This window comes from Hyla sarda, unplaced genomic scaffold (assembly GCF_029499605.1).
Source record: "Hyla sarda isolate aHylSar1 unplaced genomic scaffold, aHylSar1.hap1 scaffold_292, whole genome shotgun sequence".
NCBI classification, from domain to species: Eukaryota; Metazoa; Chordata; class Amphibia; order Anura; family Hylidae; genus Hyla; species Hyla sarda.
This window is the reverse complement of record NW_026609629.1, coordinates 253,195-265,936: the sequence shown is the minus strand read 5'-3', so window position 1 is coordinate 265,936 and position 12,742 is coordinate 253,195. Positions and strand designations below refer to the sequence as shown.

The 12,742-nt window shown below is 46.9% G+C and overlaps 1 protein-coding gene across 1 annotated transcript in view; it reads right to left on the bottom strand.

Annotated features, from left to right (window-relative positions):
• The window catches only part of LOC130327113 (1-phosphatidylinositol 4,5-bisphosphate phosphodiesterase delta-4-like), a 148,482-nt gene that overhangs the window by 53,305 nt on the left and 82,435 nt on the right, over positions 1-12,742 (bottom strand). Inside the window, exon 3 of the mRNA XM_056553381.1 lies at positions 4,279-4,507. Within this exon, the coding sequence (XP_056409356.1) occupies positions 4,279-4,507 (229 nt within the window). The remainder of the gene's footprint in view (positions 1-4,278; positions 4,508-12,742) is intronic.

Sequence of the window (12,742 nt, the reverse complement as noted above, 5' to 3'; positions counted from 1 at the left end):
AACTTTTGATCTCCCCGGTGGTCCAGTCAAGGGTAGGAGAATGACATTGGAGCCATGGCAGACCGAGAAGAACTTCAGAGGTGCAGTTGGGCAGAACAAGAACTTCAATTTTTTCATGATGCAGTCCAATGCTCATAAGCAGGGGTTCTGTGTGGTAACGCACAGTGCAGTCCAACTTTTCTCCGTTGACAGAAGAAATGTAGAGCGGTTTGATGAGACTGGTCACTGGGATGCTGAACCTATTAACAAAAGAGGCCAAAATAAAATTTTCTGCAGAACCAGAGTCCAACAAGGCCACAGCAGAGAAGGAGGAGTTGGCGGAAGGAGAAATCCGCACAGGCACAGTGAGACGTGGAGAAGCAGAATTCACACCAAGAGTCGTCTCAGCTTTGTGAGATAACGGAGTGCGTCTCTCCTGATGCAGAGGGCGGATAGGACAGTCTTTTAGGAAGTGTTCGGTACTAGCACAGTACAGGCACAGATTCTCGTTACGGCGGTGAGTCCTCTCTTGTAGGGTCAGGCGGGACCGATCCACTTTCATAGCCTCCTTGGCGGAAGGCGCAGGAACAGATTGCAAAGGACTTTGGAAGAGAGGAGCCTGGGAGAGAAATCACCTGGTGCAAACAAAGTCCTTCTCCTGTCGAAGTTCCTGGCGTCTTTCAGAGAAACGCATGTCGATGCGGGTGGCCAAATGGATAAGTTCAGACAGGTTAGCAGGAATTTCTCGTGCGGCCAGGACATCTTTGATGTTGCTGGATAAGCCTTTCTTGAAGGTCGCGCAGAGGGCCTCATTGTTCCAGGATAGCTCTGAGGCGAGGGTACAAAACTGGATGGCGTATTCGCCTACGGAAGAACTCCCTTGGATGAGATTCAGCAAAGCAGTCTCGGCTGAGGAGGCCCGGGCTGGCTCCTCAAAGACACTACGAACTTCAGTGAAGAAGGACTGGATAGTAGCAGGGGCAGGATCGTTGCGGTCCCAGAGTGGTGTGGTCCATGACAAGGCCTTTCCAGACAGGAGACTGACCACAAAAGTCACCTTAGACCGTTCAGTGGGGAATTGGTCCGACATCATCTCCAAGTGTAGGGAACACTGGGACAGGAATCCATGGCACTGTTTAGAGTCCCCATCAAACTTGTCCGGTAGAGACAGATGGAGGCTGGGAGCGGCCACTCGCTGCGGAGGAGATGCAGGAGCTGGCGGAGGAGATGATTGCTGAAGCTGTGGCAAAAGTTGTTGGAGCATGACGGTCAGTTGAGTCAGCTGCTGTCCTTGTTGCGCGATCTGTTGGGATTGCTGGGCGACCACTGTTAGGTCAGCGACACTAGGCAGCGGGACCTCAGCGGGATCCATGGCCGGATCTACTGTCAGGATCCGGACTGGTATGCAGAGAGGACACTGGTGGTGGATCCTCTGTGTCAGTGGGGTGATGACGTGGGCCGCACCAGGGGAACGGAGTCTAAGGGGTACCTGGTTTTCACCAGAGCCCGCCGAAAAGCGGGATGGACTTGCAGCGGCAGGTAACCCCCAGGTCGTTCCACCTTATAGCTACTCAACCCCAGCTGACAGCTGAGACAGGCGCGGTAGGCTTGGGAACACACTAAATGCTTTCACAGGGCACAAGGCAACAAGATCCGGCAAGGACAGGAAGGGGAAGTGGGTTTTTATATGGAAGGCACAGGTGCTGGTACTGATTGGGCCAGGCCCCAATCAATGGCGCACTGGCCCTTTAAATCTCAGAGAGCCGGAGTGCACGCGCCCTAGAGAGCGGGGCCGCGCACGCCGGGACTGCGCAGGTGAGGAGATTGGGATGCGACTTGTGGGCGGGAGAGGATCGCATCCCCGCCGTCGAAACTAGTGCAGCGCTCCCGGTCAGCGGGTCTGACTGGGGCGCTGCACAGACGAACGCGGCGTAACATTTATATTATATTTTACACATTGTTATTGTATTTATTATATCATATTTTACACATTGTTATCGTATTTATTATATTATATTTTACACACTGTTATCGTATTTATTATATTATATTTTACACATTGTTATCGTATTTATATTATATTTTACACATTGTTAGTGTATTTATATTATATTTTACACACTGTTATCATATTTATTATATTATATTTTACACATTGTTATTGTATTTATATTATATTTTACACATTGTTATTGTATATTATATTTTACACATTGTTATTGTATATTATATTTTACACATTATTGTATATTATATTTTACACATTGTTATTGTATATTGTATTTTACACATTGTTATCGTATTTATATTATATTTTACACATTGTTATCATATTTATTATATTATATTTTACACATTGTTATTGTATTTATATTATATTTTACACATTGTTATTGTATTTATATTATATTTTACACATTGTTATCGTATTTATAATATAAATACGATAACAATGTGTAAAATATAATATAAATACAATAACAATGTGTAAAATATAATATATTTTACACATTATTGTATTTATTTTATATTTTACACATTGTTATTGTATTTATATTATATTTTACACACTGTTATCATATTTATTATATTATATTTTACACACTGTTATATTTATTATATTATATTTTACACATTGTTATTGTATTTATGATATTTTACACATTGTTATTGTATTTATGATATTTTACACATTGTTATTGTATTTATATGATATTTTACACATTGTTATTGTATTTATTTTATATTTTACACATTGTTATCGTATTTATATTATATTTTACACATTGTTACCGTATTTATATTATATTTTACATTGTTATTGTATTTATATTATATTTTACACATTGTTATTGTATATTATATTTTACACATTGTTATCGTATTTATATTATATTTTACACATTGTTATTGTATTTATATTATATTTTACACATTATCGTATTTCTGATCTTTTAAGCATTGTTATCATATTTATTATTACCATATTTATCAGGGTATAACACGCACCGGCCTATAACACGCACCCTCATTTTTCCAAGGAAATCTTGGTAAAAAAATTTTTTTTAACCAAAATATCCTTGGAAAAATGAGGGTGCGTGTGTGCGCAGGTGTACCTCGATAAACTGTTTCTGGCGGCTTCTGCAGTTCAATGATTTAAAGCAAGCGCTTTAAATCATTGACGTGCAGTGGCTTCTGTGGGGCCAGAGTGCCGCTGCTCTATTACCTCCCCGTCCCCGGTTTTATAGTTACATGTGCCCAGGGGACTGCGGTCCTTCATGCTCTGGAGGTCCCCTGATCTGTCACTGTTGAGGACGTCACCCGTGATTACACAGCGCACAGTGACAGATCAGGAGACCACCAGAGCATGAAGGACGGGGAGGGAATCAGGCAGTGGCAGTGGGACTCTGGCCAGGCAGAAGCTGCTGCAGTTCAATGATTTAAAGCGCCCACCTTAAATCATTGAACTGCAGCAGCTTTTGTGTGGTCACAAACAGTCTATTGGCGTATAACACGCATATAGGCCCTCATTTACTTAGAAAATCGGGTTGTAAGTCTATCTTGCTTTCTTACCCGATTGCTTTTTCCCCCTGGTATTTATTATTATGTCGCATCCTGTTTGTCGCACTGGGTTTTGTTGGTTTTGGTTTCCAACTCCTCTGAGTTGTTGGGAAAAAATCCACAACAATTCAACAAATTCGGGTTGGAAACCTTTATAAATACATGGGAAATCTCAGAAATGTCGGGTTACGCCCCTTTTTCGGGTTTGGGAGAATCCACATCGGGTCCGTCGGGAAAAAATGTTGCATCGTGTCGCAGACTGGCGCACGATGTCTGTGACATGGCGCAGACAAAGATGTGCCAAAAAAAAACGACAAAAGAAGTCGGGTTTACAATAGTAAATGAGGGACATAGACTTTAGGCTAAAAATTTTAGCATAAAAAATGCAAGATATATGCCAATAAATACGGTATATCAGATAAGTCTTGTTATAAGGACCTTCTACCTACAATACATTTTGTGCCATTATTGCACCTGAGGGTCTCACCTGTCTTCGGGGGGTCATCATTTCCGCCCCATTGAAGTATCCTTTATTTTAACTATTTATTGTGACCCTGGTTAATGTTGTTCACCCCTGATAAAAGGGCTGGTGCCCAGAAACACGTTGGGTGTTATGAATCTAATAAAGTGCGCTGTCTGGGAATTCAACAAACTTTAGGATCAGATGATAACTTCCTCCTACCTGGGCCTTACTCCATTGTTCCATCCACTGACAACAAGCAGTGAGGGGAAGGATACTGGTCGAGGAGTTCCTTCTGGTCCATACTCCGCACGGCCTCTATGAGTTTCTCCAGCCCTTGGATCCAGCACTGCGCCTCCTCTGCTGTACTGGCAACAAGGTCCAGGTTCCACCGGCGTCCATAGAAGACAATGGTGAAACAAAGCTCCGGCTGGAATTCCTCCGCAATGCTCTGCAGGACCTCCGACTGATGTCCCTCCCGCACCATCTCGATGTCACTGATGGAAACTACAGGCAAAAATGGAGGAGAAGAGAATGAGGAGCGGTAACAAACCAGATGCTGTCCGATCATTCCACCTTCTTGTGTCTACATCTCTCATACAGGTTTATAAATCTCCATGGTAACAGACTACGAGCTCTGTGCAGTCTGATCCTGCATCAATACTTCCTCCACCAGTCCCCAACTTCTCCTACAACTGAAAACACCACTGGTCAAAGAAGACTGGTCCAGGTCTGGTATTGTCCGGATCAGCCGGAGGACCCTTCATGTCCAGATCTGGTATTGTCCGACTCGGTCGGAGGACCCCCTCATGTTCAGGTCTGGTATTGTCAGGCTCGTTCGGAGGACTCCCTCTATGTCCAGGTCTAATATTGTCCGGCTCGGTCGGAGGACTCCCTCTATGTCCAGATCTAGTATTGTCAGGCTCGGTCGGAGGACCCCTCATGTTCAGGTCTGGTATTATCAAGCTCGGTCAGAGGACCCCCTCTATGTCCAGATCTGGTATTGCAGAAGTATAGGAGAAAAAAGCTGCAATGGTGCTCCCAAGGAAGTAACCCAAGTCGTGGGTATTGATGCTAATTAATTTATTCTTACAGCATAAGAAAACAAAGAAAATAATATATAAATATAAAGCAAGACGCTTTTCGGGAGTGACAGCTCCCTTTTTCAATTGCAGGTGGTTGCTGTATGGCAAGGTAACAGGTATACATGTTTAACCTCTTAAGGACGCAGGGCGTATCCATACGCCCGTGGGAAATCCGGTCCCCACCGCTAGCCGGTTTGGGACCGGAGCCGGATGCCTGCTGAAATCATTCAGCAGGCACCCTGGCACATCGCCCAGGGGGGTCCTGAGACCCCCCCATGTCGGCGATCGGAGAAAATCGCATGTCAATTCAGACATGCGATTTTCTCCAATTCCGGGCTGATCGGGTCTCTGGTGACCCGATCACCCGGAAAATAGGGCTGATCGGAGTTGTCAGCAACAACCCCGATCAACCCAAAGGATTGGAGTGAGATCGCAAAGCTGCGATCTACTCCTATCCCCTGCCATTACTCAGAACGGAGTTCTGACCAATGGCAGCGCAGGACAGGGGGTTGCCATGGCAACCCCCCGTTCTGCCCGCCCCTGGATGTCAAGGGGCTCTGGAAAGAAGATGGAGGCCGTACCTGCAGGAGAAGATGCCTGGGGACCTGGGATCTTCGCTGGAGCCTGCAGGATCCTGATCAGGTAGGGAATCCACAGTGGGGGGGGGGGGATTGAAAGTGAAAGTAAATCGATCTTTACTGTGGCAACCACTAGGGGGGCCAAACTGCAACTCCCAGCATGCCCAGAGAGCCAAAGGCTGTCTGGGCATGCTGGGAGTTGTAGTTTTGCAACATCTGGAGGGTCACAGTTTGGAGACCACTGTTACAGGGGTGCCCAAACAGTAGCCCTCCAGATGTTGCCAAACTACAACTCTCAGCATGCCTAGACTGCCCAGGCATGCTGGGAGTTGTAGTTCTGTAACATCTGTCCCTTCAGATTTAGCAATTTTCATGACATTTTTGAAAATTGCTGCTCTACTTTGAAGCCCTCTAATTTTTTCAAAAAGCAAAAATATGTCCATTTTATGATGCCAACATAAAGGAGACATATTGTATTTGTGAATAAAAATAACATTTATTTGGAATATCCATTTTCCTTACAATTAGAGAGCTTCAAAGTTAGAAAAATGCAACATTTTCAAAATTTTCATGAAATTTTGGGATTTTTCACCAAAAAAGGATGCAAGTAACGCCGAAAATTTACCACCAAAATAAAGTAGAATATGTCACGAAAAAACAATCTCAGAATCAGAATATTCGGTAAAAGCGTTTTCGCGTTATTAATTTGTAAAGTGACGGTGGTCAGAATTGCGAAAAAGGGCTCAGTCCTTAAGGTGAAAAAGGGCTGCGTCCTTAAGGGGTTAAATACATGAAAAAATGGCGCCAAAACCAGGTAAGCTGGTGACGTCATATGGGGTAGATGCCGGGGCCAGGTAAGGGCCGGGAATTACAGACCTAAATAATAAAACATATTCAAAGAAGGGGCATGAAAACCACATAAAACATGTAAAAAATGCATAGGTATAGTCTTTCACAGGAGTATTTGGAAGTTCAAACTGAACCACGAGAAATGTCCGTGGTGGCAACCAATCGGGAACCTGCCGGCGTCCGTGGGACCAATCAGGAGGCAGTAGGGGGAGGCTGTGCAGGGTTGCCGCTGTAGGGAATGATTGGAGACGAGCCTCTTGATGCTGATTGGCCGCTTGCTGCGAGAGGTGAAGAGGTGGCCAATCAGGAGCGAGCCGTACTAGGCTGTGTACAGTTACAATGTCATAGGGGAACATAGGCCGTATGGGGATATAGTCCAAAGATGTGGGCGGGATGCTGATTGGCTGTCCGAGGTCTTAGATGAGTCAATCAGAGGGGGGGCGTATAAATCAGAGTTGCGAGTCTATATCACTGGTGGCAGTAGAATAAAGTTCAAAAATGTCAGCCAATCGCTGTAGGACCGGTCCGGGTGGCGGCCAATCAGAATGAAGACGTGTATATCCTCTACGGGATATTCCTAGAGGCATCGTTGGCAAATCCATTTTGAATAATACGACCAATAGCAGCTGGGCAGGTCCCGGCGGCGACCAATCATAAAGCGGGATGTGTTGTAGTGCTGTCAGGATGCCGGTGTCAGACTTTATCATCGTCCGGACGGGCTTTCATCTAATCTGGAGGTCATCGAAGTCTGGAGCACACTTGGAACTTGTCATGGAGGAGCTGGAAACCTGTTAGGGAGTAAAGAGGTAGAAGGGGAGGGGAGAGACAGGAGGTGTTGGCGGCGGCTTACTGTCAGCTTGTCCCGCAGTGAGGAAGCATCTGGTGCGGCTGTCATAGAGGTCCGGAACACACTCGGAACTTGTCATGGAGGAGCTGTAGACCTATAGGGAGTAAAGAGATAGAAGGGGAGGGGAGAGACAGATGGTTTTGGCAGCGGCTTGCTGTCAGCTTGCCCCGCAGTGAGGAAGCATCTGGTGCGGCTGTCATGATGTCATCGGGACCTTGTGCTGCCATTATCTGGTATCAGTGGGTGGACCGGGGGTATGTATTACGTGATGTTTTCGATGTATTCATTCAGACCAGAGGGTGTCAAAGAAGTTTTGAGGGTGAAGATCCAGAAATTTTCACGTTTCCTCAGTATTGCGAAGCGGTGGGCGGTGTCGGCGGAGATGTGTTCAATGGGTGTGATGGTGTGACACCTGAAGTCGCTGCTGTGCTTTTCCGCTGCATGCCTGGAGACACTATGGAGTTGGTACCCCTTTGTGACATTGGATCTGTGCTTGTTAATGCGCTGATTAAGTGGCTGGATGGTACGTCCAATGTACTGGAGACCACAGGGGCACTTGAGGAGGTAGATCACGTAGGAGGTACTGCAGTTGATGAAACTCTTGATGGGGTAAGTGATGTTGGTGATCTTGGAGGTGAACTTGGTGCATTTGTTCGCAATGTTGTTGCAGCATTTGCAAAGGGGTTTGCTGCACTTGTATGAGCCGGTGACAGGTGGGGTGTCCAGCAGGGTAGTTTGTTTCTTTGGTGCCTCTAGCTTACTGGGATCCAGCATATTTTTGAGAGACCCGTTTTTTCTGAAAGTGATGTTAGGTCTGGGTGGCAAAATGTCTTTAAGGAAGGGGTCCAGCAGGAGGGTTTTCCAGTGGTCAGTGATGATTTTCTTGATGTTCTTGTGGTCATCATTGTAGGTAGTGATGAAGTTGAAGGAGTGGGTATGTTCAGGTTGGTCATTGTTGTTGACCTTAGGTTTCAAGCACTCTTTCTGTGAGAATTTGCTAGCCTTGCAACTGACCTAAGGGCTCCAGCAACCTGACATCTTAACAGAAAAAAACATCAACGAACTGGCAGATGACCTCGACATAGTCATTAAATCAGCTGACAAGGGCGGCGGCATCGTCCTACTTAACAGAACAGACTACCTGAAGGAATCACAAAGGCTCCTCTCCGACCGCACCTCCTACAGCAAGTTGTCAAGAAACCCCATCACTGACCAACAGAAAGAACTCAGCAAATTACTCAACCATCGTCTGACAGAGGGCATCATCACAAAGCAGGAGTACAACTATATTAACATCGCAGAGCCAGACAGCCCTTTGTTCTACTACCTGCCAAAAGTCCACAAAGACCAAAAGAACCCACCCGGCAGACCTATCATTGCCGGCATCAACTCCTTGACATCGAATCTGTCACAGTACGTGGACGCCATCCTACAGCCATACGTCCAAGCGCTACCCTCCTACACCAGGGACACCACAGACTTCATCAGCTTCATCCTCGAGGTTAAGTGGGAAAGTCACTACAGCCTGCTGACTATGGACATTACATCACTGTACACCATCATTAACCACCAACTGGGAATTGCTTCAGTATCCCACTTTCTTCAGAGTGATCCCACCATGCCACCACTCCAGCGCTAATTCATCTTGGACAGCATCCTCTTCATCCTGCAGAACAATACATTCCAGTTCAACGGCAGCATCTACCACCAGTGCTGTGGCACAGCGATGGGGAGCCGATTCGCACCTAGTCTCGCTAACCTCTTCATGGGGCACTTTGAAGATACTGTACTGTACAGACATGAACTATTCAAAGACTGCATACTGTACAAAAGATACATAGATGACATCTTCATCATCTGGGACAGCTCTAAGGAGAATCTTAACAACTTCCTTACGTCCCTCACTGAAAACTCCTGGAACATCCAATTCACCTCTAACCACTCAGGGGACTCCATTGAATACCTGGATGTCATTGTCTACCACACCAAGGACAACCAGGTCCAGACTAAGACCTACTTCAAGTCAGTGGATGGGAACAGCTACCTCAACTATGACAGCTGCCATTTTAAGAAGTGGACTCAGAACATCCCCTTTGGTCAATACAAAAGAATCAGAAGAAACTGCACCGAACCCTCAGACTTTGTGGACCAAAGTAGAATCCTGGACCAGTGCTTCAAATCCAAAGGCTACCCCACCTCACTCATCAACCAGAGCAAACTCAAGGCTAGCAAATTCTCACAGAAAGAGTGCTTGAAACCTAAGGTCACCAACAATGACCAACCTGAACATACCCACTCCTTCAACTTCATCACTACCTACAATGATGACCACAAGAACATCAAGAAAATCATCACTGACCACTGGAAAACCCTCCTGCTGGACCCCTTCCTTAAAGACATTTTGTCACCCAGACCTAACATCACTTTCAGAAAAAACGGGTCTCTCAAAAATATGCTGGCTCCCAGTAAGCTCAAAGCACCAAAGAAACAAACTACCCTGCTGGACACCCCACCTGTCACCGGCTCATACAAGTGCAGCAAACCCCTTTACAAATGCTGCAACAACATTGCGAACAAATGCACCAAGTTCACCTCCAAGATCACCAACATCACTTACCCCATCAAGAGTTTCATCAACTGCAGTACCTCCTACGTGATCTACCTCCTCAAGTGCCCCTGTGTTCTCCAGTACGCCGGACGTACCATCCAGCCACTTAATCAGCGCATTAACAAGCACAGATCCAATGTCACCAAGGGGTACCAACTTCATAGTGTCTCCAGGCATGCAGCGGAAAAGCACAGCAGCGACTTCAGGTGTCACACCATCACACCCATTGAACACATCTCCGCCGACACCGCCCACCGCTTCCTAGTACTGAGGAAACGTGAACATTTCTGGATCTTCACCCTCAAAACTTTGATACCCTCTGGTCTGAATGAATACATCGAAAACATCACGTAATACATACCCCCGGTCCACCCACTGATACCAGATAATGGCAGCACAAGGTCCCGATGACATCATGACAGCCGCACCAGATGCTTCCTCACTGCGGGGCAAGCTGACAGCAAGCCGCTGCCAAAACCATCTGTCTCTCCCCTCCCCTTCTATCTCTTTACTCCCTATAGGTCTACAGCTCCTCCATGACAAGTTCCGAGTGTGTTCCGGACCTCTATGACAGCTGCACCAGATGCTTCCTCACTGCGGGACAAGCTGACAGTAAGCCGCCGCCAACACCTCCTGTCTCTCCCCTCCCCTTCTACCTCTTTACTCCCTTACAGGTTTCCAGCTCCTCCATGACAAGTTCCAAGTGTGCTCCGGACTTCGATGACCTCCAGATTAGATGACAGCCCGCCCGGACGATGATAAAGTCTGACACCGGCATCCTGACAGCACTACAACACATCCCGCTTTATGATTGGTCGCCGCCGGGACCTGCCAAGCAGCTATTGGTCGTATTATTCAAAATGGATTTGCCGCCGATGCCTCTAGGAATCTCGCGTAGAGGATATACACGTCTTCATTCTGATTGGCCGCCACCCGGACCGGTCCTACAGTGATTGGCTGACATTTTTGAACTTTATTCTACTGCCACCAGTGATATAGACTCGCAACTCTGATTTATACGCCCCCCCTCTGATTGGCTCATCTAAGACCTCAGACAGCCAATCAGCATCCCGCCCACATCTTTGGACTATATCCCCATACGGCCTATGTTCCCCTATGACATCGTAACTGTACACAGCCTAGTACGGCTCGCTCCTGATTGGCCACCTCTTCACCTCTCGCAGCAAGCGGCCAATCAGCATCAAGAGGCTCGTCTCCATTCATTCCCTACAGCGGCAACCCTGCACAGCCTCCCCCTACTGCCTCCTGATTGGTCCCACGGACGCCGGCAGGTTCCCGATTGGTTGCCACCACGGACATTTCTCGCGGTTCAGTTTGAACTTCCAAATACTCCTGTAAAAGACTATACCTATGCATTTTTTACATGTTTTATGTGGTTTTCATGCCCCTTCTTTGAATATGTTTTATTATTTAGGTCTGTAATTCCCGGCCCTTACCTGGCCCCGGCATCTACCCCAAATGACGTCACCAGCTTACCTGGTTTTGGCGCAATTTTTTCATGTATTTAAACACGTATACCTGTTACCTTGCCATACAGCAACCACCTGCAATTGAAAAAGGGAGCTGTCACTCCCGAAACGCGTCTTGCTTTATATTTATTTATTATTTTCTTTGTTTTCTTATTTTGTAAGAATAAATTAATTTGCATCAATACCCACGACTTGGGTTACTTCCTTGGGAGCACCATCGCAGCTTTTTTCTCCTATACTTATGCTTTTCTCTACGGACTCTCCTCTGGGCTCCATCCTCATGCTGCTGGCCTGCATACCAAGCTACCATCACCGGCAAGGAATACGCTACCCCTACCAGGGTACCCACCTATACCAGCTAAAGACCTACACCGCACCCGACGCTACCTCCGCTTTTTTCCTCCACTTCCTGCAGATCTGGTATTGTCCGGCTTGGTCGGAGGACCCCCTCTATGTTCAGGTCTGGTATTGTCCGGCTCGGTCGGAGGACCCCTCATGTTCAGGTCTTGTATTGTCAAGCTCGGTCAGAGGACCCTTCATGTCCAGATCTGGTATTGTCAGGCTCGGTCGGAGGACCCCTCATGTTCAGGTCTTGTATTTTCAAGCTCAGTCGGAGGACCCTTCATGTCCAGATCTGGTATTGTCCGGCTCGGTCGGAGGACCACCTCTATGTCCAGATCTGGTATTGTCAAGCTCGGTCGGTGGACCCCCTCTATGTCCAGATCTGGTATTATCAAGCTCGGTCGGAGGACCCCTCATGTTCAGGTCTGGTATTGTCAGGCTTGGTTGGAGGACCCCCTCATGTCCAGGTCTGGTATTGTCCTGCTCAGTCGGAGGACCCCCTCTATGTCCATGTCTGGTATTGTCTGGCTCGGTTGGAGGATCCCCTCTATGTCCAGGTCTGGTATTGTCCGGCTCGGTCGGAGGACCCCCTCTATGTCCAGATCTGGTATTGTCAGGCTCGGTCGGAGGACCCTTCATGCCCCCCGGCATTGGTAAGCCAGTGTCTTCTGGTATTGGTTCCTGCTCTGGGAGGGATGGGGGAGGTTTAAAGAGAGGAAGGGGTTATTTTGTAATGTCCTGTCAGCAGCACAGATTAACTGCCCCCACCCCCAAGCTGGTAGGATGGTGGAAATTGATTGAACCAATCAGCCCCTCTATAACCCCTTAAGGACGCAGCCAGTTATATTTTAGCCTCCTCGCCTTCAAAAAAATCATAACTCCTTTTATATTTCAGAAATGCAAAATTATAATATCCAGCTCCCCGCCGGGTCTGCCGCGCATG